At 40.8% G+C, this 27106-nt stretch overlaps 1 protein-coding gene across 1 annotated transcript in view; it reads right to left on the reverse strand.

The window, feature by feature from the left end:
- Window positions 1-27106, reverse strand: part of LOC126249761 (NACHT and WD repeat domain-containing protein 2) — a 253964-nt gene that overhangs the window by 13730 nt on the left and 213128 nt on the right. The window contains exon 27 of the mRNA XM_049951451.1: window positions 17592-17750. Within this exon, the coding sequence (XP_049807408.1) occupies window positions 17592-17750 (159 nt within the window). The remainder of the gene's footprint in view (window positions 1-17591; window positions 17751-27106) is intronic.

A 27106-nucleotide genomic window follows, 5' to 3' on the forward strand; every position in this document is an offset into this window, starting at 1 on the left:
TTTTACCAACTGAATGGATCGTTGTAGTGATGAAACAATTTATTGCTGGATCTATACGTTGTCAAAAACGGAGCTTGAGCTGTGAATATGACCATGAACTCGTTTATGGTTGGAATGGTCAAAAACTGTCTCCGTGACTACTATTTCATGTTAACAGATAGGGCAAAAAAGATGTACACTCGAGCTGTTGATTACTGGGCATGTACGGTCAGCTTTAAACACACATAGGAGAGAAGTGTGACGTCTCCTCTTGAAACCCCATACTGTATAACTATCTTATTATTTTTTACTGTTGCCCACTGTAAGTGATCTTTAAGAGTTCTATTGAAGTATGGGGTTTTTGCTGCTCTATGACAGAATTGGTGCTCTAGATTTAACTCCTAGTAAAGATGTGTGAATTTTTTCTAAATCAGCTCTGTATAACACTTCCTCTTTTTCAGAAAGCACCTCGATAGCCATAACTAACCTATATGAGCCATGTGCCTATACAAACACAAAGGGAAGACTTCTTTCAGTGACTGCTTACAAGAAAGTAGGTTTTTCGGCCTATGTAGAATTGGGGAATGAGCAATTGTTATGGTGACTAAATACTATTGAGGTTTTGATGTGAAATTCAAAAGAAGTTTGTTACATTGATAGAGACTGTGAGAAATGTAAGAGACAAATTCGGCGGGCAACGTACTTCAGAATTTCCACAAGTGCCATCAGATCAGCTACATGCCATTCACTGTTAAGCGTTATGCAGGTTTAAGTCCATAACTAAGTCTATATACTGTATGAGAGGTATGTTGCAAGTTTCTCTTCAAGTGATAAAAGTATGTTGTATCTAAAAATTCAAGGGAAATGTATCACTTACGTAAGCGCCGAATAATCCCATCCGTTTGAAGAAGTTACTAAATTACTGTATAGCAATTATAACTATCTGTGCTCTACGTCAACCTCAATTTCCTTTCCATGTTTTGCAGTAGGTGCGAATTTCTAAAATACTGATATAATCATTTAATTATCATCGTGGAAGGAATATACGTATGAATACGTATGAGACGGATGATGATGATGATGTTCAGTTTGTAGGCGCTCAGCTGCCCGGTCATCACTGCCAAATTTTACACTGTCCACTTCATCCACTGTCACGAATAACGATGATGATTAAATGACGAGGGCAACACAAACACCCAGTCCCCGGGCAGAGAAAATCCCTAACCCGGCCAAGAATCGAACCAGGGGCATCGTGATTCAGAATCAGCTACGCTGGGCACTAGACCACGAGCTGCGGACGTAAGAGGCGTATATTTTACGGAAAAGGACGGATATTGTATGGTAAAGTAATAACTTTAGCTTACTATAAGAAGCTGCAATGCAACCAAAAGAAACTCAGATATGTTAAATGAAAATAATGCTCTCACGGTACCTTGTCAGCAAAGGCAAATAGTTGTAGCATTATAATGGATAGAAAACAAGCAATTTAGTAATATTGTCAAACGTACCACATGCAATTATTTTTTCACTTGAACTTTACGATGAATGACAGTAACGGGAGTAAATTTATATTTTTAATCTCCTTTGTGTAATGGAGAAACTGATAATAATTTACTGTAAAGTTTCATAAAGTGAATAATTATAAATCATGTTGAAAATTCAGTCTAGTTTACAGTAATTGCACATAAGTCTCTAACCTCATAAATAATGCAATAATGCTCAATTTTCTATTTTTCCCGTTTCCGTACCCAGAAACAGACTATTGTTTCACGACGTTTGGTGATGAAATTTTAGTCAAATATGAACTCGGTAATTGAGTCTCGTTTTTGTACATCCGAATTTTGCTGAACAGAAACTACTCAAAGTTAAATCAAGGCAGAAATATCTCAAAATTTAAGTTTTTCGATCCATGTACAGCACAGAAGCTGTACGCAGAAATACTTTTCTCTTAGGAGTCTGTATTCACGTATACATCTAAATCTTATGCTCACGAGCTCTTTCTCGTTGCCTGGTGAAAGATGCTTACTACCAATTTCATTGTGCCTCTTTCGAGTACTAATGTCATTCTGTACCTATCGAGACCCATTCGAGGATGCACCATGGGAGAAAAGGACATCTGCTTCTCTCTACGTGCAACTGACATTTTCAGTCTTCGTGTTGTTTAATTAAAGTTAGCAAGAAGCGATAGAATCGAGTGGAAGTCCTCTGCGAAATACTACTACACAAATCCACAGAGAGTTCCATGTGAACAGCTCTGTTTTTCTTCCAGAGCTCCCCTTTAAGACCAATGAGCATCAGCGCGGCACTTCCGACTTGATTAAATCGATCCCTCGTGAATCGTGGAGAACATCCAGCGTTCCCCTCAATCTTCTCCGGCAATCTAACTTCCTTGGGGAACGTACTGTTGAGTTTATTCTCCAGATGAAACGTACTCTTCGAGAACACTTTCACCGAACTGCAACATGTCAACGATTTTCTCCGCACTGTGTTACCGCGACTTACGGATCTGGGCTTCGAGTATCAAACGCATCTAATTTCGGTCTCAAGCAGAGGCAAATTTTTACTCTTCATATATCGCACAGCCTAATACATACAAATGGGTAACAAGTATTGTGATTTGTTCCACTTACACAACACATCTGAAAAACTGTTGAGTAGTCATTAATGGACTCACTATGTCCGAGTGAAGAGGCCATGTTTCATAGTGCACTTGTGGGAAGTGCTTAGGGATGAAATTAACTTTCGCATGATGTGTCACTGCCAGTACATAGAAAAAACTGCTACAGTATAGTACAGAATCTAACGGAAAGAAATATTCAATGACACGAAGAGAAGTGATACTTATTCAAAGACAATAATTTCAGTGTATCCATTGTGGATGACGAACTGCGACTGTGATTTAAATTGGGGATTAATCTGGTAATAAATATGCATCCAGTCACTTTTTTAGTTACTTGATACGATTTATTCAACCATAAACATGTTTTCGAGCCGCTGCAGGCTCATCATCAGATGACTCGAAAACATTTTTGTGCTTGAATAAATCGTATCAAAAAACTAAAAAAGCGACTGGTTGCATATTTATTACCAGATAAATCACCAAAGATAATAATTATAATTAAATCACGGCGATTTAGGATGGCTCACTGGACGTTACAAAACATCTCGCTGTCTGTGCCAAAATGTTGACAACTACAGGCTGGTCGTCGGTGCATGTGGCTTATTTTACTGATGTTGACAACTGCTGTTTTTTCAGCACCTTTACCGCTTGGAAGTGACTTAAAAGTCGAAAATGCAATTGGGGAAATTACAATAAATATTGCAGTCCAAGGCGAAAATGTTGTCATTTAAAAATAGATAGAATATTTGCGCTTACCTGCAGCGCTTGGATAAATGAGAGCTGCTAACGCCTGTGTTACCATTAGAGCGTGTGACCTTCGGCTTCTTGGAGAATCAATGAGAGAACGTTCTTTAAGAGACAAAAAGATGTTGCCGATGTCTGTGCAGCGCTGCAGCCGTCTTGAGAAGGGAAATCGATTCACTCACAGTTTCTTCAGATTCGCTGATGCAAGCATTGTACTGCAGAAATATGATGAGGTTCCTGCCGCCGTGACACTGACTGTGACTAAAGAAACCTTGCCAATAATATTGTCGAGCTCTGTCACATACCAACCAACCTACGTATTACTCCTACTATAAAACACTCGAAGTTCAATTTGTAAATATCGTCAATGAAACCAATCTTGTTACGGTGTGCTTATTTCAGAGGCACTGTATGAACATATATATTAAATATGGTGGTACCTACACTTGAAGTCAACAATTTTCGGCAGATACTAAAAGGAATCTTGGTTTAGAGGGTAAAGGATATGGACGAGTTAGTGAGTTTAAATGTGATTTTAGGTTCATTCCCCCAGTCATGGATGTGTACATCAGTGATCGCTATTCATGCCGTTTGTTATCACTTCTCTGACAAATCGCAGTAAATGTGGAGGCAGAACGGTCGCCTCGTGTGCAGAAGTATTAGTGGATTCCTTAAACAACGGCCACGTTCTCGATGTGTATTTTATAGCGATAACATAAAAGGAGATTATGAAATTACATTGTCTTGTAATAATTGGAAATTGGAAATTTGTGTAAGATCTTATGGAACCAAACCGCTGAGGTCAGCAGTCCCTAATTTTACACACTATTTAATCTAACTTAAACTAACTTACACTAAGAACGACACACTCACCCATGCCCGAGGGAAGACTCGAACCTCCGACGGGGAGAGCCGTGCGGACCGTGACTACACGCCTTAGATCGCGCGGCTTGTAATAATTGATGCGAACATTAAACTACTATACGCCTCCGAATAAACAACAAAATTAAATTTGTTGGATTTAAAAGACGTAAATTGCCTAATTTTCTTAGAACGAAATATCACATGTAAAATGCGTGGATTGACCGTTATTGTTTGATTTAATCATGGCATGTGGTCAGCCTCGTTGTCACAAGCTACGTTCATAAGAATTCTCAGACCAGACAAAGACTTCATTACTTACAAAAATTATTTACCTGTTTGTTATGTTTCCTGTGTTGAAAAAATAGCTATCATATTTTCCAGTACTGGACATTCACACACAGAATTTGGCCTGGTAGCCCTTATTTACGAGATGTTCCAAGTGAAACTAAAATAATGTGCAGTTATCATAGTGCTATAGCTTATGCCGGTCGTAGAACCATCACGCATCTGTTATTATCAACTACTGCACGGATTTACATTTTACGATCGACCTTATTCAACAAAATTCTTTCCCGCACATATCTATCCTTGGATGTTACCGCATTGTTAACCAACATAAGATACCATATTGTACATATATCGGCGCTAAAATATAGTTACAACAGGCTAAAGTTTATGTAAATATACTGCAAGTGTTGCTACAAAAATGGGAAAAGGTAAACATTCAGAAAGCAGATTTATTGTTTATTCGCAGGAGCGAGTAGAACAGTCACATTTCAGCATATGAGACACAAATTCCGTATATTGGATAAAATATCGTTGCGTAAATCTTCACAGCGGTTGAAACTCATAAAGCTCACCACAAGAAGCGGAAAAAAGTAAACGATGGAAAAGGACCAACCGTATACTGGACCCTGTCATCTGCTTTTGTAGCCCGGCACCCGCCAACCCACCATTTAATCAAAGCAGACGTCCTGTTTCAGCGCTCCAGTTTGGCTGTTGCAGTGCAAAGTAAATTACATGTTTGCAAAGACGTAACAGAAAAAATTCTCGGGATACAAAACAAAACAGTTGTGTTTGCTCGCGCGACCGTTCTGGGTCGGTTTTCATTGTAGGAATCCGCAGCTGATGAGTCTTGTTCATCGGGGATTTCGCATTTGTTTTCGATGTCAGCTGTCCTTCCTCACGCCCCGATGTTTCCTTCATACGAAAGGAGGAACGACGCATGTGCTATGTTCTGCACACTACGCAAACTCTTTCCTAAGCTTCCAGTTTAACGAACTAGCAGAAATACTTTTCTGTTTGATTTTAAAGCAGAGGGCTACATCGAACCACCTGCAAGCTATTTCGCTACCGTTCCACTTTCGAAATGCGCACTGAAAAAACGAACACTTTTCGTGCCAGCTCTGCTTTCTCTTATTTTATTACGATGATCATTTCCTCCTATGAACGTGGACGTCAACAAAGTATTTTCACATTCTGAGGAAAACATTGGTGACTGAAATTTCGTGAAAAGATCCTCCCGCAACGGAAAACTCCTTTGTTTTAATGATTGCCACCCCAGCTCGCGCATCATATCCGTGATAATGTCTCTCCTGTTTCGCGATGATACAAAATAAGCTGCCCTTCTTTGAACTTTTTCTGTGTAGTCGGTCAGTTCTACCTGATTTGGATCCCACAAGTACTCATTTATACATTTCAAAACACTGAAAATTTTTTACCATGTCTACCTCTACCTAGAGGTAGGTAAAATACTATCTCCAGCCAGTATGACAAACCCCTAAAAACTGGGGACACTTATTTTACAGACGTAATGTATGAGTATCCTCCTTTTTGTAGCACTCATAAACAATATATATTTCATCACTAATAGGACCAAAAAAGATAATTCACACTCATCAATCAGTAAATAAATCATTCACTGGGTGAGTTTGTGGATTATAATTCAACTGTGCTCCCTACATATTTGCATTGGATATGTATAGATACCGTAATACATTTGAAATTTAATTTATATAAACATGTTTATTTTGTATACATACATTTACATAGTACCAGTGTGGTTCCAGAAAATACTTTATATCTGTTTATGCTAACATATGATTATTTTGTCGCCAATTAATTACCTAGGCCAAACACAGTCCCAGGAAAACTTTTTAAATTTCGTTTATTTATGTTATAATATGTTAATTTTAAATTCAGTGTAGTTTAATTATCCTATTTAATTCTTTGTAAATGAGTATATTACTTCAGTTGAATAATAATTCAGTGATGCTCTGAAAAAGATTAAATGTGCTAATAAGAGAGAGTCTTAATACTGTAGCATTGGTCTGAATTTATGGAGCTTGAATCAAAAACAGTACTGCGATAGAGAAATAACAGACACCTAATCTATATACAAAAGCAGTGGAATACCTAAATGGAGTTACCTTTAACTCATACTTGGATAAAAAAAGATACTAGCCTATTAGAAATTTGTTACATTTAATAACCAGAATAATGCAGTATAGGAAAAAATTATATTCCTAAATTATACCATTTCTACTAACATAAAATTTCTTTTAGTTGATGGTACATTTACACAACACACAGATCATCTTCATATAGATGGAAACACCATTGCCTTATTTAAGCCCAATGTTGAATTTGGTACACCTATAATTTTTTAATCATCTCATACATTTCTTCATGCTCATGAAAAATTCACAATTATTTGTAACTGTAACTGATGAAAACGAATATTTGATTGTTTTGTGGGCAGCACAAAAGTAATATCATAGCTTTAAGTCTTTATAAATGAACAATATTGAAAGCTATCAATTTTGAAAGCTGTTCTTTCTAAAACTGTCAATTTTAGTCATTTCTTGTGAACAGGCAGACTAAAAATAATTTGAATATTACAAACAAGGATAAAGAGGTTAACATGAAAATTTGTGATGGCTGGATTCCTAAGCATTGTCAGCTATATATGTTTTTTTATGTTGATCATGTCAATGGATCAGATTTTACTTCTTATGAAGGTATAAGCAACGTTAAATTAACCAACAACTTCATTGCTAAGTTGTCTTACTTTACAACCATAAAGAAATGAACTAATATTCTGTCTAGAACCGAATAACCATATTATCTTCTACAGCACTATTATTCTTAACTAAAATACTATCAGACAAAATATAAAAGGAAATTCAGATAGTTAATAATGTTAAAATAAAACAAACCAAATAAAGTATTATATCCCTAGTAGTTCACTGGTACGTTTTTCCAAGATTAGAAAGATGTTACACAGGAAGAAGATTTAACTATATGTTTCACATTGGGTTTCATATTAACTGATGATCTTGTTAAATTACATAGAACAAATTATGATGAAAGTGAGGCTCCTAATACAATATGAAAAAGAAGGCAAAATATTTGTAAAGGATATGAAAATTCATGTTCCAATCACAAAACCCAAACCTATTTATGGGCCTGAACAGTGAGAAGTTATTCTGAACACTTTAATGACTCTCTATGAGTTACACACTCATGAAGTTGCCAGGTTGAGGGGAAACATAGATGTTCCTCTATACATCATGAATTAATATAATTCAATGGATTTTGTAACGCCTTCCTTTATATTTGTTCTTTTTCAAACAACAAACCACAATTGATTTATTAATCATTAACTGATTACATAAAACTTAGTAATCTGTAATTGTAGAATAGGTAAAATGACGTATTTTCATAAGAAAGGTAGACGCCAGGACTACCAGATAATTATGTGGAAGATAGGGTTCGTTTTGTGATTTTAAACATGTTATCAAATGAAAGATTATATAAGCCCATACAATTTCCAATACAGCTATGCTATTTATGTCATAAATGTAAACTTGAGAAAATAATGTTTAACTCTTCATAAATAATGAAGAAAATTCAGAAATTCGTGAATGTACCAGGTGCATGTTTTGACATATTTAGTATATGATTGGTGTAGTATATGTAGCGTAACTTCATAATACACAGGTGTTTTCCTTACTGTCCTAAACTAAGCTTGCACATAGGTATCAAACACTTTTTGCTTTTGAAGCACATGAAGTTACTTCATGTCTAAAAATCCTTGCAATATATTAATGTCACACTTCCTGTTAGATACATAGACATGGTGCTGTATATTCAACAATTCGGCTACCTGGTATGGTAGTGTTTTTGCTTTGTAATGTTTGTTAAACTGCTTGAACAGTACTTCAATATGATCCCTGTCATCAGTCTTGAACATACACATATGCATCCCACAGTAGTTCTTTTGTACAGTTTCAATAAATAATTATGAAAACGTTTAGATTTATAGCTTTGGTTGTTTTGTGGCCTTTTCTATTAATGTGACAGTAACAACATTTATTACCATCATTACAGCACTGTGCACAATTCTGACAAGATTCAGGTGCATCATATTTGGGTAGGTCAGGTAAATAAATTTCAATCATTTGTGTATGATACTTCATTTAGTGCAGTTTACGAACTGAAATAGAAAATTTAAGTAAAGTTTTACATGCTGTTTGATGGTACATTATAAAAACAATTTGAATATTTAAAATATGGTGATATTTGGCTTAAATTAAGGAAATATATTTTGCTCATCCTCTGCAAGTTCATCAGTCCAACATACTCTCATGTATAGCAGGTAGCGGTTTATCAGGGGTAAGAGCACTACCCCAAAATGTGATAGAAATGTCAATATCACTTTAAATAACAAATTTTATTTACCTCTGAATTAGGCAGGGCACCTAAGTTGGAGATTTCAATGAATGGTAAGAAAATTTTTGGTAAACAATGATTAATTAGTTTTATATCATTTTTCTATTAATTTGTAAATTATATGTAGTTGAATCAACAGTTTTATTTATCAATTGGATAAAATTAATTTGCAAATTATTGTTAAAATTTTCCATACTCCATAGTGAATAGTGTGAGGATTTTTAAAATTTTTCTCAAATCAAATTTGTTAAGTAATAATGTAGTATATTTAGAAAGTGCTAAGTTGCATTAAGTTGTATAAAGAATCCTAATGATCAGTGGCCATAATTTATGAGTTCATAGAATGACATAAAATGTTGCTATTCTGTGCAGGTTCGAATCCTGCCTCAGGCATGGATGTGTGTGATGTCCTTAGGTTAGTTAGGTTTAAGTAGTTCTAAGTGCTAGGAGACTGATGATCTCAGCAGTTAAGTCCCATAGTGCTCAGAGGCATTTGAAACCATTTTGCTATTCTGTAGACCTGCCTATTTGGTAATGCATTCACCATGCTCAATTCCATATGATTTATTACCATCTTGGACTTTGTTTGGAACCTGTCTTAAAGAGTGCTGAGGTGTTTCAGCCCAAATTAACGAAGTGCTCTGTTTATTTAAAGACAATCTCCTTGGACTTTGTTTGGAACCTGTCTTAAAGAGTGCTGAGGTGTTTCAGCCCAAATTAACGAAGTGCTCTGTTTATTTAAAGACAATCTCCTTGGACTTTGTTTGGAACCTGTCTTAAAGAGTGCTGAGGTGTTTCAGCCCAAATTAACGAAGTGCTCTGTTTATTTAAAGACAATCTCCACAGAGTGCAAATGTATGGATAGTCACAGAGTCCGAAACTACCTTCATTAGTGGAAACGTTTTTTAAAGTTTTTTACAGTGTGAAAAGATTACATTTAAAATGGAATCGAAAATATATCGTCCTGTGAGCAAAGATAGACAATTATAGTTTACTCTGAATTTTTAATGGTTCCTGATATTTTACACAACATATATGATCTGTAAACTTGTTTTACAATATGAAGCCGCTTTATCTATGTATCCATTGTATTAGAAGTATCATGTATTGCAAAATGTCTCTCTTTCTCAGATTAGTTTACATGCGAAAGGTTAGCCCTTAATGTATTTCGATGATAATCACCTGCAAATACGATAAAAGTGTTGAAAATGGATGATTGCGGTATTTTATAAGGTCATACATAATACTTCTATCTTCCCCTCACCCTATTACTCCAGTCACTTCACAGACAGAATACACGTAATCCAAATATATTTAAAGATTCTGGAGCTGCATGGACGTCTATACTCTGGAAGCAACGTTACAGCGCGTACCACTGTCGTTTTATCCACTTCTTATTAAAGTCGAGAATGTTGCACAGGGATGTTGCACTATTGGTAACGGTCTATATGAGTTTCAATGTCTCTAATTTTACTGTTATGGACTCTTCACAAGACATATGCATGAGGGAGCAATACTTCGGTTGAATCTTTTAGGAACGTAACTCTCGAACTTTTAACAGTTTCAGCCATGCCGTGATGCATAACTTCCCACTTGGAGCATCTGCAGAGAATCTACGAAACACGTTTGAGCCCACTAAGTGAACCCATGCTTACACACGCTGAGTTTTTTAGTATCTTCTCTATTTCCTCTAACAGTCCTGCCTGGTAAGCTTCTCCTCCTTTGTCGGTACCTTATACTTTCTACAGATTCCTTCAATGATGCTCGTTCTGGCATTTCCGTTTCCTTTGATTAGTTTCATGTACTCATCCCATGTTCCACCTTAAATCACTCCATACACATACAGTTATTTAATAGATACGAATGTTTCCAATGCTTGTTCAGCAATAGTGTAATCAAAACATAACAGGTCTTTCTTATTATTTATGTACAGAAGGTTACATTTCCTTATGTTGAGGTTCAACTTAAAATCCCTGCACGAAGCATCTATCCTCACCAAAGTCCTCCATTTAGGTGCGATTATTTGAGGAAATTATTGTCAGTAAAATCACTTTCAACAAATTTAGTGCTAAGGTACTGAGTTCTCTACTCTTTTATTCAAATAAACACGCAACGTGATACAGGTAAAATGTGTTTCAAAACTCCACTAAATGAAAAAAAAAAAGAAAACAAAATCTAGAGAAATTATTGTTTCAGAATAATTAATCACAACAAAAGGGGAAATTTCTGTAAAAATTGCCAAATAGATCAATATTTTTCGGTATTTCATAGGTACCCACACGTCTGGTATAGAATTTGGAGCAGAATCTGGAATTATCTTGACATGGAAACGTCTGACTGAACAAGTACTCTTCAAAGATGAACAGCTAGGTTTTCAATAAATTATCCAAGTAAAAGGAGGATCCAAATTTCTAGTAGTATCAATGCCTGAGGGACTCAGGGAAGTAAGGAAAACTGTTTTCTAGCTCATATCAACTAAACCAATGTGTTTAAGTTGTGATAGTATTTGTTGTCCAACGATATGTAAAATGTTCAACGTCCACTAATTAATATGATAATGGAAGCATAGTTTGAAAAAGGAAAAAAAGAAAGGCACATGCACTGTAAACGTAATATACTACAACAAAATATGATGGCGGTAAATGAACAAAATGCTCGGCAGCTCTGTTAACTCTGAATATATACGTACCAGCCATAGTAATATTGTGGTGTCGCAGCCAGACACCATACTTGCTGGGTGGCAGCCTTTAAATCGGCCGCGGTCCGTTAGTATACGTCGGACCCGTGTGTCGCCACTATCAGTGATTGCAGACCGAGCGCCGCCACACGGCAGGTCTAGAGAGCCTTCCTAGCACTCGCCCCAGTTGTACAACCGACTTTGCTAGCGATGGTTCACTGACAAAATACGCTCTCATTTGCCGAGACGATAGTTTAGCATAGCCTTCAGCTACGTCATTTGCTACGACCTAGCAAGGCGCCATTATCAGTTACTATTGATATTGTGAATCATGTACCGTCCAGACCGACGTTCACCATTAATGGATTAAAGTTAAGTATTCCACCAGCTACGTCCTTTTTTCTAAATTCTAATTTCCTTGTCCTGTTCCAGACCTCACGCCAGCCTGCGTGAGCTAAAACGCGTGCCTTTCGGCCTCCTTCTAGTAACACGGTGTTGGCTCTCCTGCCAACCAAAACAAATATGACCACCACCCCGCCCGGTTAGCCGTGCGCTCTAACGCACGGCTTCCCGGGCAGGAAGGAGCGCCTGGTCCCCGGCACGAATCCGCCCGGCGGACTTGTGTCAAGGTCCGGTGAGCCGGCCAGTCTGTGGATGGTTTTTAGGCGGATGGGAACCATGTCGACTCCACTGCCGTGGCAGCTGCTCTAGTTTTCTCGATTGGGTTTTAATCCGGGGAGTTTGGTGGCCAGGGGAGTGCGGTACACTCCTCCTGGTCCTGCACACTGCGAGCTGTGTGACACGTTGCATTGTCCTGCTGGTAGATGCCGTCGTGTCGAGGACAGATGCGTACTTGCGTTGATCCATGGTCTCCAAGGATGGATACATACTTGTACTGATCCACAGTGTGTTCCAGATAACGAGATAACCTAGGGAATGCTACGAAAACTTTCCCCAGATCATAATGCTCCCTCCTTCGGCCTGGACCTTTCCGACAATTGTTGCAGTGTGTTTTTGATGGAGCATAAAACGTGATTCATGTGAAAATGCCACCTGTTGCCATTCAGTGGGCGTCTATTTGCGATATTGGCGTGCAAATTCCAGCCTTCGTCTCCGATGAACAGCAGTCAGCATACGAGGGGCTTTTGAAAAGTCCGTGCCAAGCCCGAGAGATGGCACCTCCGGCGCGTATCGAGGTCATGTTTAGTTAGTAGCATCTTTGGACAGAACCCACACCAAGTTTCAGCCATATTGGTCTATTTCTTTGTGTCTGACATTCGTGTGAATCAAGGAAGTCGAGTGATTGTCAAAAAATGGACGAAATAGCATTTCGTGTGGTGATTAAACATTACTTTATGAAAGGCAAAACGCCTCAGGAGACTAAAGAGAAGGTTGATAAACATTACTCTGACTCTGCTGCATCTTCGATTAGAAAAGTTTATAAGTGGTTTCAAAATTTTCGAAGTGGCTATATGGGTACAATGTTACGACTCCAGAAATCGGTGATAAAATCCATGATATGCTGATGGATGACAGAAGAGTTAAGGTGCATGAGATTGCTAGTGCTGTGGGCATCTCGAATGAACGGGTACATAATATTTTACATAAACATTTGGACATGAGAAACCTATCCAAAAAATGGCTCTGAGCACTATGGGACTTAACATCTATGGTCATCAGTCCCCTAGAACTTAGAACTACTTAAACCTAACTAACCTAAGGACATCACACACATCCATGCCCGAGGCAGGATTCGAGCCTGCGACCGTAGCAGTCGCGCGGTTCCGGACTGAGCGCCTAGAACCGCGAGACCACCGCGGCCGGCCAGAAACCTATTCGTAAGATGGGTTCTGCGATTGCTCACGCTTGACCAAAAACGGAATCGTGTGAAGTGTTGCAAGGATGGTTTGCAGCTGTTCAGGAAGAATCCGCGCTTCGTCGTTTCGTCACTGTGGATGAAACATGGATACATTACTATACTCCTGAGACCAAACAACAATCTAAACAATGGGTTAGCAAGGGAGAATCTGCACCAAAAAAGGCGAAGACCATTCCTTCGACCGGAAAGGTTAGAGCGACTGTCTTTTGGGATTCGCAAGCGATAATCCTCATCGACTATCTGGAAAATGGTAAAACAATTACGGGTCCATATTATTCATCGTTATTGGACCGTCTGAAAACCGAGCTGCAAGAAAAACGCCGGTGATTGGACCGCAAAAAGTCCTTTTCCATCACGACAGTGCACCAACACACACCCCAGCAGTTGTGGTCGTAAAATTAATGGAAATACGATTCCACATCATTTCACATCCCTCTCAGAACCTCATTGACTCTCTTCCTGCACGTCTCACAGCGGTGCGCGGTGTAGAATGTGGTTATTCAGGCTTTTGACAGGTGGTCACATTAATGTGATTGGACAGTGTAATTATGCTCACCACACTGGCTCTGTGTGCAATTGTCTTTTAGATTCATGGTACAGTGATAGCGGTAAGGCCAGAGAGTGGTTATCTAATATCTTGTTGCAGTTCTTTTAGTTTTACGGAAAGCGCAGCATCCTGTGGAAACGGTTTAAGGATTGGACAGAAAGTATGTGGAGAACGCCGTTTTGATAGCCGCCCATCTCCCGCTGGTGAATGAATGCGAACATACATTCATGAGTCATTACGACCACTGCCCACCGCGAGACTAAACGCCGCTTGGTGGTGTTGCGGGCACTCAAAGTGGCATGGAAAGTATATAGGCGGGTCAGAGACGAATGGGGGAATCATTCTAGCGAAGATATGGGCCAAAAATGCGGAAATAAACTGACATAAGCTACTTTGACAAAGGACAGATCGTTATGGTCTGGCGTCTACTGTTCTGGTGCTACTGTTGTGAGCCCTATGAAAAGTGGTCGAAGGACGATCAAATCACGAGAAGTCCACAGCTCATCACGGAACGTAGAGGTCAGAGGTTTCACCGATCCGTAAACCAGGATGGGTGGCGCTGTTTGGCACATCTGACAACGTAGTGAAAGTTTTTCGGAGCACCCCAGTGCGCGCACACTGATGACCGGAGGGCTCTGGGGCAGATGTGTTCCCCTGTTCTCCTGACAACATCAATTACAGTTGCAGTGAGACATGAATCGTCGAGAGTGCTCTGTGGATCAGTGGAAACGTGTCCCATGGTTGGATGAATCGTGTTTCTTGTTATATGAGGTCGATAGTCATATTCGAGTGACGCCATGCGAATGGCAGCTCGAAATATGCGCGGTGCCATGGATGCAGACCGCTGGGGGCAACATTATGCTGTGTGGGACATAAACATGTGCTTAAGTATTTCAGCGCGACCTTTGCTAATAATCAAACTCACAATGGCGGCTGTGGACTACGTGAACATTGAGGACCATCTGTATCCCTTCACGCTTGATGTCTGACTGACTGCGATAACATCTTCCGGCAGGATGCTAGAATCGTTCTACAGTTGTTTGAGGAGCATGATCATGATCTTCCGTTGTCTTGATCACCAAATTCGACTGGTGTGAACCCACACGCCTGGGATACTATCGGGCGCCAATTCCGCTGCCACACACCACCGGACCATAATTTACGGAAATTATGTGACCTGTGAGTAGGTATCAGGTGCCACATACTTCTGGAACCCAACAAGGACTTACTGATGGACCTACAAGTCACTACGCGTGTGGTCATAAGGTTTTGCCTCATCAGTGTATATACACCACCAAATAATTGCTGTTTTGGGGCTTAATTAAATCTTTTAACATCGCGTCCCAGTCCATCCTCCGACAAGCGTGCCAAGCTTCTCCACTTTTCTCTATATCGGGGTCCACAGCTCGTGGCTAGTGTTGCTCCCTCTGGATCACGGGGACCTGGGTTCAATTACCGTCCTGGTTGGGGATTTCCTCTGCCCGGGGACTGGGTGTTTGTGTTGTCCTCATCATTTCATCATCATCATCCGTGACTCTGGCGAAATTGGACTGTGAAAAAAATTGGGAGTTTGTATGGGCGCTGATGACCGCGCAGTTGAGCGCCCCATAACCAAACATCATCATCATCATCATCATAATCTACCTCGGCGGATCCCAGCTCTCTGGATTTGCGTTGCAACAGTCACTGATCGGGCCAAATAAAGATACTCGACGCTAACGGCGCACTATTGGCATCTGCATGCAATAAAATGAAGCTCGCTAGTAGCAGACGCTACAAGAAATGCAGAATGCATCACCGAGAAGATTACTGTTAAAATTTCGGCAGCGTACATTCTGAACAGCGTCAGACGAAATGACCATGAAGATGAAATTGGAGTGATACATTCACATACGGAGTTTTTTGACATTCCTTCTTGCTGCGTACGGTACGATAAGTACCCTCTGGTCCGTTACGAACAGTAGATTGGCTTGCATAGAGCAGATGTAGATAGATCATAACAATTAAAATCTTTAAACATGGATACTAACTGTCAATGAACAGAAGCGCCTCTTTACTTAAGAATGACAAGTAACTAACGCCGTGGTAGGAAGCATATTTACAATCCACCATCGCAGCTGAAGATTATTAAGGACGCATGGTGCATTATCACATTGCGCAGAAACGACATTAAGTAACACCTTAAGCTGCTGTTCAATTTATTCTTTTTTGTGCGGCCAGTTTCGTTCAGAGGTCATTATCCCACACATGTTGTATACACGTCAGGGAAAGAGGAAAATTTCAGGCGGAAAGGATTTTTGAAAACTGTATTGAAAATACAAGCAATATTTACAGATTTTTCTTAACAGAAACAGTTGCACACATACATAAAACAACACGAGGGCAAAAATATAATATTTATCAACAATGTTCACTCATGCAGAGGTAGACGCATGGAGTGTCAATTTCAGACAACTATCCAAGGAACACACAATGAAACGACAAGGAATCGTGAACAACTGGTAACGTACAACATTGGTAACCTGTAAATGCCGTAGCTTCAGGCGTAATCAATTCGCCATGACTGGCACTACCCCTGTAACAGTACATCACGAAAATTTTCAATTCTTTTTTTCAGTTCGAGTTGTCCATTCAAAATGAAACTTTGATCTTTAGCATAATATAAAAAAGTTTATCTCTGCATGACTAAAAATTATTTATAAATATTGTAGTTCTGACATTGTGTTTTTTGATGTACGTATTTCTCTTGCTGTTACCAAAAATCTGTTAATATTACCTGTATTTTTTCTACAATTTTCAAAAATCTTTTTTGCCTGAAATTATCCTCTCTCCATGACGCGAGTGCAAGAGATGCTGCGTCCGCAGCTCGTGGTGTAGTGGCTACCGCTGCTGTCTCTGGATCACGGGTTCGATTCTCGGGCGGGTTGGGGATTTTCTCTGCGCGGGGACTGGGTGGTTGTGTTGTTCTCATCATTTCATAATCATCATCATCATTCGTGACAGCGGCTAGATTGGATTGAGCAAAAAAAATGGACTGTGTAAAAATTGGGACTTCATACGGGCGCTGATGACCGCGCAGTTGAGAGCCCCACAAACCAAAAATCATCATCACAACAGATGCTGGATAACGGTCTTTGATCGAAACAGTGTCTCTATAAGGAATAAATCGGACATCACCTTAAGATGTTACTGGATGTCATTCCTGCAGTTTATGAATGCTGTGAAACACAATCAATAAAAAACATTACAAAAACTTTCTTTTTACTGGGTTGCAGGAGAACAACAATATGGCAGCACTTAATTATACCATTACTCTCCGGAACGTTAGCACACATGCATTAGTTCAGTAGTTATTTCTTACGTCTTGTAATGACGTATTATTAGACAACCGTATCACTAACAGAACTGGTTTCATAGATTCATAAATATTTACAAACACAAGTGACTCACAAAAATTTTGTTTTGTAGCCAATAGGAAGCTGACGATGAACATTTAATAAAAAGCTATATAAGGTATCAGCATATCACCATTTTTTTCAGCACTTACCTGAACACTCTGAGCGTCTTCTTGCCGCTATGGTAGTATAGGACATATTCGTCTGTTTTGTTAAACATACAGATAACTGTGAATACACCTTCAGCTACTTTAGGTATGAAAGTCTTCACAGTTGTTCCGTGTTTTAGTTCCAGAAGTTCTAGCCCCCCTCTGTAAAATTTGAAAATTAAAGCATTAAAATAGTATGCAACAAACTTTCCATTTAGGCTGATAAATATTCGCCAGTACTTCATTGTCTCACAATTTGAGATACCATTTATTTTATGTTAGTGAAATTTATTGAGGACAACAGTATGGAAACACCAAAAACACAACACATTACTAGGTTAGTACGGTGTAAGAAACCCGTTGGAATTCAGAAGAGCTTCAATCGTCTCGGAATGGATAAATATAGTTTCTGCACGGTTTTCAAGGGAATACACTATTGGCCATTAAAATTGCTACACCACGAAGATGACGTGCTACAGACGCGAAATTTAACCGACAGGAAGAAGATGCTGTGATATGCAAATGATTAGCTTCTCAGAGCATTTACACAAGGTTGGCGCCGGTGGCGACACCTACAACGTGCTGACATGAGGAAAGTTTCCAACCGATTTCTCATACACAAACAGTAGTTGACCGGCGTTGCCTGGTGAAACGTTGTTGTGATGCCTCGTGTAAGGAGAAGAAATGCGTACCATCACGTATCCGACTTTGATAAAGGTCGGATTGTAGCCTATCGCGATTGCGGTTTATCGTATCGTGACACAGCTGCTCGCGTTGGTCGAGATCCAATGACTGTTAGCAGAATATGGAATCGATGGGTTCAGGAGGGTAATACGGAACGCCGTGCTGGATCCCAACGGCCTCGTATCACTAGCAGTCGAGATGACAGGCATCTTATCCGCATGGCTGTAACGGATCGTGCAGCCACGTCTCGATCCCTGAGTCAACACATTGGTACGTCTGCAAGACAACAACCATATGCACGAACAGTTAGACAACGTTTGCAGCAGCATGGACTATTAGCTCGGAGACCATGGATGTGTTTACCCTTGACGCTGCATCACAGACAGGAGCGCCTGCGATGGTGTACTCAACGACGAACCTGGGTGCACTAATGGCAAAACGTCATTTTTTGGGATGAATCCAGGTTCTGTTTACAGCATCATGATGGTCGCATCCGTGTTTGGTGACATCGCGGTGAACACACATTGGAAGCGTGTATTCGTCATCGTCATACTGGCGTATCACCCGGCGTGATGATATGGGGTGCCATTGATGACACGTCTCGGCCTCCTCTTGTTCGCATTGACGGCACTTTGAACAGTGGACGTTACATTTCAGATGTGTTACGACCCGTGGCTGTACCCTTCATTCGATCCCTGCGAAACCCTACATTTCAGCAGAATAATGCACGACCGCATGTTGCAGATCCTGTACGGGCCTTTCTGGATACAGAAAATGTTCGACTGCTGCCCTGGCCAGCACATTCTCCAGATCTCTCCCCAATTGAAAACGTCTGGTCAATGGTGGCCGAGCAAGTGGCTCGTCACAATACGCCAGTCACTACTCTTGATGAACTGTGGTATCGTGTTGAAGCTGCATGGGCAGTTGTACCTGTACACCCCATCCAAGCTCTGTTTGACTCATTGCCCAGGCGTATCAAGGCCGTTATTAAGGCCAGAGGTGGTTGTTGTGGGTACTGATTTCTCAGGATCTATGCACCCAAATTGGGTGAAAATGTAATAACATGTCAGTTCTAGTATAATATATTTGTCCATTGAATACCCGTTTATCATCTGCATTTCTTCTTGGTGTAGCAATTTTAATGGCCAGTAGTGTATAATACCACTCTTCGCGCAAAATAGCAGCAAGTTCAGATAACTATGATGGAGGTGGATAGTGATCACGTACCCCTCTCTCCAAAGCAGACCACAAAGGCTCCATGATATTGAGATCTCGTGACTGTGGTGGCCATGTAAGATGCGACAATTCATTCTCGCGCTCCCAAAGCCAGCTCTGGACGTTACGAGCTGTGTGAACAAGTACCCTGTCGTCTAGGAACACAGCATCACCATTGGCGAACAGACAATGTATCACGGGATGGAGCTGAACAGCCAAAATGGTCACTTAATCCTTGGCAGTAATGCGACCTTGCAGAGTGACCATGGGCCTCAGAGAGTATCACGATACGGCTGCCAAAATTATTACTGAGCTCACGGCATGTTTCACTCTTGGGACGTAAGCTCGGCCAGAAGTTGGAAACAGTGTGAAGCAAGACTCATCCAACCAAATGACTTTGCCTGACGGTGTGGCCGAGCGGTTCTAGGCGCTTCAGTCTGGAACCGCGCGACCGCTACGGTCGCAGGTTCGAATCCTGCCTCCGGCATGGATGTGTGTGATGTCCTTAGGTTAGTTAGGTTTAAGTAGTTCTAATATCTGGGATCTGATGGCCTCAGATGTTAAGTCCGATAGTGCTCAGAGCCATTTGGCCCAAATGCCTTTCTTTCATCGCACCACATTTCAATTTTGATGGGTTCGGCACCACCTTTTTCTGTTACAGGCATTTGCATCAATGATGACTGGTTTTTGAATTCCAAGTCGTTCTGTGATTCCCTGCTTCTGGAGCTCCCTTCCTGTTGTTTTGGAGCTGACAGGATTGGCTAGTGTGACATTCAGTCCCACAGTGACTTTTGCAGCTCTCGTCCTCTTATTTTCGCCACAGTCCTCTTCAATGACAGTCTGTCATGATCACTCGCCACACACTTTCGTCTGCCTTGTGTCTTGTGGATTTTTTTTTTGTTTTTTTTCCCGATGTTCTTGAAATATGAGCACCAAAAATTTACGCACATTCGAATTGACTTAGCTCTGTCATAGTGCACTCACAACTATACAGAACACTGTTCTAATCACGACTGACATTTGCAACGTATTTAGAACATTGCACAGGTCTATACAACAGTGCAACCTGCGGGCTTGGCTAGCATCTGTATTTTTGTTCAAGTATGCGTTTCTCGCAGTGTTTCCATATCTTTGTCCAAACTCTGTAGCATTCAAATTAATTCTCTTTTTCCTATTGAAAATTACATACCACGTTGCGAAAATGAGTTTAAATGCGTATAACAAAATAACTTCCTATTATACTACTGTATGTAAAATATACCTTCTGCTCGCACGATAGCATAAGACGGATATACTGAAAAGTTGCTTGATGCTATCAGTTTCTTGAAGAGTAATATTTACAGATCATTGCTTAAAACGATCGCCTCAGTGATCTCGAGGCCAGTGACCACATTAGATTTTCAAATGCGAAAATCCTGGAACGGGCTATCTAATGAGACTCAATGAGAAGCTTGTGAATAAAATACACAGCGAGACTGAAGTTAAATGCTTTGGAGCAGCGTTTCATAGTAAGACTTGCATTTAGTTATGAGTCACACGAAATTATTATTCATGCACACTACGAAGCAATCATTTGTGTAAATGTATATAGTACGACCGCGTACAATCTACGACATAAGGTTTCGTTTCTATGTTTAAAATTGACTGTAAAACAGCAGAGGCGCCTGAATATATCAGCATATGTTTTCCTTGGTTTAACATAGTAAATGAACAAATCATGCTGCGGTAGTATATCAGATTCTTATCTGGTGACGTGATCCTTGAAGGTGAACATGTATAAGCAGCGACCGCTGACGGGCACCCCAAGCAACGATACAGTTTGTCACTCACCTACTTATACGAGACATAACGCTGACATTGTGATACATTATTCCACAGTCTCTCAGTACTAACAAGAATTGAAAAACTTACTGCATATTCTCTGACGTGATTCTTTTTAGGTATCCTGATGCAGAAGAATTTTGGTACCTAGAAGATGTAAGTGATGAAAAGTGCATATTATACTGAAATCGCTATCGCATTACGCAGTACCTAGATCCGAAATGGAAGTAAACAAAATTTAGGAGCTGAGGCCACAATTAGGTTCGCTATTGCATTTAAGCATCTAGTGAGGGGAAATACCATTGAAAAAGTCCAAAAAATACACTTAGGCTGACATTATGAAAGCAATGACGTGGGAACATCACTGTATGTTAATTGTCAGTAGAGGGAAGAGGTAAGTCTTCTCGATAGCAGAAAGCCAGAATTGTTATCTGACAAGGAAAACACGTAGAAACAGAAAATTACCCATTACATCCATTCGAAAGAATTCATACCGACCGATTGGTTGAGTAGGGATTTAATCGTCTCTGTAAGATAATGCATCCAGAGGTCTTAGTTCACAAAATACGCGAAGTAGCAGAGAATATCTCATACCCGCCGACGTGCCTGATCAGCCAAAGGAAAAAAGATACAGGTATACTCTTCAACTTTGTCTGGCCTTCACTGCACTTGCGAATCGCAAACAATAACCATACCTTGCTATTTGCATGAAATTGAAATACCATCTCTTCATCCACTGCACTCTTTGCTTTTGACTCTCTGTCTGTTATCTCACATTCACCAACTGGACAGTATTGGAAGGCCGAGGTAGGAATTTTGCTTTTGACTCTCTGTCTGTTATCTCACATTCACCAACTGGACAGTATTGGAAGGCCGAGGTAGGAATTATTACGACAATGAAATTTTTCCTTCGAAGATCCAGTAGGGCACTCTGAAACTCATACTAGAAATCACAACAGCCTGAAACCGCCGAGTCGAGGCGCTTTACATCGCTAGCATAGATGGCAGCCATGTTTAGCGCAGTCTGAAAGGCTACCGCAAACGTTTTTACGTCTTACATTCGGTACTGGCAGATTTCCGAACTTTATAAAAGGCAGGTCACAGATGGCAGATAGTCCTGTGATTTACAAGACATGTTTCTAACGGAAATATGGAGTGGACCATCATGATATATTTGGGGGAGACCAATAACAACCACTGACAAAACGCAGATGTCAAGGATACTGCCACAGAGCCCAAGATTGGCATGCACGTGTATCGATCCTCAGTTGTCACAATCGAATAGCTCTTTGGCAAGGCCAGTTTATATACTCATTAACAGTTGCGATTCCAACAGCCGAAATCTCCCAATGTGAAGAGATGTAACCGCATTCTTAGCTGTGTGGCTTGGGAACGAGCAACCACCACCCTACAACCTGTCCTGACTGTGCTAAAGCATGAACTTCATCTCCAACTACAGCTGTGATCCGACCTTGGCTTCTCAATACCAGTGGATTAGACCACGTGTGATGATAGATTAAGGACGAAAGGTGATAGCGTAACTCCAATGAAATGAGGATCGCATCAATTGGCTATCCTGCCGGTTCTTGCTAAAATACCTTACATATTACTAACATTTGCGTTCAACACATACACTGAACACACCTCCTCCTCCTCTCCCTCTCTGTGTCCGCCTCTCCCTCCCTCTGTCTCTCTACCTTATCCTCCCACCTCTATCTGCCTATCTTATCAAGCCCACTCTCTCCATCATCTCTTCCTACCACTCTCTCTGTCCATTTCCTCCACCCATCTCTCTGACTATATCTTCCTCCCGCCTTCATTTGGCCATATCCTCCTCCACCTCTCTCTTTCCATCTCTACCTCCCCCTCTTTCTTGTCCACCTGCCTAGTCACCCTTCTGCACATTCCACCTGCCTCATGGATCTCCTGCTCTCCCCTCTCTCTGTCCAATTCCAACTCCCCTCACTCTGTCCATCCCCTGTTCTGTCCTTCTCAACCTGCCCCCAGCCACACCCATCGGCGCGATATCCCCTGCAATACAGTTCAATAAAAAAGGCCAACAGCACATGCACAACATGCCTGTCATGCAGGGTAAGTTACACATCAGGGGGTTGAAAATCATTTATTTGCCTCTGGCATACAGGCTACCATTCAATGCAGGTCGATAAAGCAATCCAGTATTTCTCCAAACACAACACCCGTGTCATGTAAGGCAGTCTAAATGTTGGGTCCCAGAAAACCTCTTCTTGTCCCTGACAAGTAGGTTGCCCTGTAAAGCAAGTTGACTTCGCTGACTGATACGGTTTCCATGCAACATGCCTGTTGTGCAGGGCAGCCTATACAACAGAGACTGGAAAAAAACATTCTTGCCCATATATCTGCTCCTATTGGAGCTAGGAGGATATAAACCCTACACTGCTGATACTTGTAAAGACTGTTGTTTGTGTGCCGAATTTGGTTGGAATCGATCAAGGGGTTGGGGAAGAGATACTAAACACACAAAGATACACACATACAGTCTCCTTTATACAGGGTGATCCATTGATAGTGACCAGGACAAATATCTCACGAAATAAGCATCAAACGAAAAAACTGCAAAGAACGAAACTCGTCTAGCTTGAAGGGGGAAATCAGATGGCGCTATGGTTGGCCCGCTAGATGGCGCTGCTATAGGTCAAACGGATATCAACTGCGTTTTTTTAAAATAGGAACCCTCATTTTTATTACATATTCGTGTAGTATGTAAAGAAATATGAATGTTTTAGTTGGACCACTTTTTTCGCTTTGTGATAGATGGCGCTGTAATTGTCACAAACGTATAAGTACGTGGTATCACATAACATTCCGCCAGTGCGGACGGTATTTGCTTCGTAATACATTACCCGTGTTAAAATGGACCGTTTGCCAATTGCGGAAAATGTCGATATCGTGTTGATGTATGGCTATTGTGATAAAAATGCCCAACAGGCGTGTGCTATGTATGCTGCTTGGTATCCTGGACGACATCATCCAAGAGTCCGGACCGTTCGCCGGATAGTTACATTATTAAAGGAAACAGGGCGTGTTCAACCACATGTGAAACGTCAACCACGACCTGCAGCAAACGATGATGCCCGAAGTAGGTGTTTTAGCTGCTGTCGCGGCTAATCCCCACATCAGTAGCAGACAAACTGCGCGAGAATCGGGAATCTCAAAAACGTCGGTGTTGAGAATGCTACATCAACATCGACTGCACCCGTACCATATTTCTATGCATCAGGAATTGCATGTCGACGACTTTGAACGTCGTGTATAGTTCTGCCACTGGGCACAAGAGAAATTACGGGACGATGACAGATTTTTTGCACGCGTTCTATTCAGCGACGAAGCGTCACTAACCAACAGCGGTAACGTCAACCGGCAACGGAAAATCCACGATGGCTGCGACAAATGGAACATCAGCGACCTTGGCGGTTAATGTATGGTGCGGTATTATGGGAGGAAGGATAATTGGCCCCCATTTTATCGATGGCAATCTAAATGGTGCAACGTAAGCTGATTTCCTACGTAATGTTCTACCGATGTTACTACAAGATGTTTCACTGCATGACAGAATGGTGATGTAGTTCAAACATGATGGATGTCCGGCACATAGCTCGCGTGCGGTTGAAGCGGTATTGAATAGCATATTTCATGACAGGTGGATTGGTCGTCGAAGCACCATACCACGGCCCGCACGTTCACCGGATCTGACGTCCCCGGATTTCTTTCATTGGGGACAGCTGAAGGATATTTGCTATCGTGATCCACCGACAACGCCTGACAACATGCGTCAGCGCACTGTCAATGCATGTGCGAACATTACGGAAGGCGAACTACTCGCTGTTGAGAGGAATGTCGTGACACGTATTGCCAAATGCATTGAGGTTGACGGTCATCAGTTTGAGCATTTATTGCATTAATGTGGTATTTACAGGTAATCACTCTGTAACAGCATGCGCCCTCACAAATGATAAGTTCACAAAGGTGCATGTATCACAGTGGAACAACCGAAATAAAATGTTCAAACGTACCTACGTTCTGTATTTTAATTACAGAAACCTACCTGTTACCAACTACCGCTACGGTCGCAGGTTCGAATCCTGCCTCGGTCATGGATGTGTGTGATGTCCTTAAGTTAGTTAGGTTTAATTAGTTCTAAGTTCTAGGCGACTGATGACCTCAGAATTTAAGTCGCATAGTGCTCAGAGCCATTTGAGCCATTTGTTACCAACTGTTCGTCTAATATTGTGAGCCATATGTTTGTGACTATTACAGCGCCATCTATCACAAAGCGAAAACAGTGGTCCAACTAAAACATTCATATTTCTTTACGTACTACACGAATATGTAATAAAATATGGGGGTTCCTATTTAAAAAAACGCAACTGATATTCGTTTGACCTATGGCAGCACCATGTAGCGGGCCAACCATAGCGCCACCTGCTTTCCCCCTTCAAGTTAGGCAAGTTTCGTACTTTGTCGTTTTTTTGTTTGAAGCTTATTTCGTGAGATATTTGGCCCGGTCACTTACAATGGACCACCCTGTATATAGCAGATGAATGAGAAAAACATATGGCACTGGTGTGATATTCTACAATCATGTGTATTTTACACCACTGTTGAGTTTTGTCCATTCATAATAAATAAGGATCTATTAGAGACTCAATCAAATATGTATATTTTCGTTCAGGCCCACATTAATAATGAATCTCACTCGACAGATCACGTAAAAAGGCACTGAAATAGATGACAAAATGTGTGGATACAAGATAGTTATAAGTGGACGGGAGGCTTGAACACATTAAAGAAAGATTATGCACATCGATAATCAGCAGGCGCATACAAAATGAAGCAATAAAGCGTGTAACTGAGGGCGAGCGATATAAACACCGCCTAATGACGGCACATGGCAGTAGAACGTGGTAGATTTCCCTAGAAGCGGAGCCGTCGCTGGTCCGGACGCGATCGCAATTACGAGTTGCCGTAATTCCGGATGATTTGATTGTCGCAATTAGCGAGCAAACAGATCATTAACTGCTTCTCCGACTAGCCGGCAGTCTTATTGACCTTCTAGTGCCTGTAGCACTCAGTTAAAGTGTCTCAACATGGCGTCTAACGATAGGACCATCTGCTCCAGAGAAACACTTCTTGGCAGTATAAGAATTCGGCTCCCAGTGAGGCAGATTCTTGCTGTGGAGGAAATAACAGCTGGGACAGCTGGTCCGTTGATTTGTTGTGAAACACACATTTCTCATTCCAAATCAGAATGCGGCCTCAGTTGAAGTAGTATGCGAAAGTGGAACTATGTCCTTCCCACAGTGTCGCAAACCCCATCCGTCTGCCTCTGCATGAAAATGGTATGTCGGTTCAAAATGGTTCAAATGGCTCTGAGCACTATGGGACTCAACTGCTGTGGTCATCAGTCCCCTAGAACTTAGAACTACTTAAACCTAACTAACCTAAGGACATCACACACATCCATGACCGAGGCAGGATTCGAACCTGCGACCGTAGCAGTCGCACGGTTTCGGACTGTGCGCCTAGAACCGCGAGACCACCGCGGACGGCAAATGTCGGTCTTCAACGACTAAATAAAACGTTAATCACTGAATACAGGTGCAGCAGGACGTTAGTACACAAAATGAGTTCCACATAATTTGTGTTAATGCACAAATTCATTACACCAAACAGAGAAACAAAGAAACTTCAGATCTGTCATATGCAAGTTGACAAAAATACGAGTTATTCATCAGAACAAAATCGAGAGATATGGATGA

The sequence above is a fragment of the Schistocerca nitens genome, chromosome 3 (genome assembly GCF_023898315.1).
Source record: "Schistocerca nitens isolate TAMUIC-IGC-003100 chromosome 3, iqSchNite1.1, whole genome shotgun sequence".
Taxonomy (NCBI): Eukaryota; Metazoa; Arthropoda; class Insecta; order Orthoptera; family Acrididae; genus Schistocerca; species Schistocerca nitens.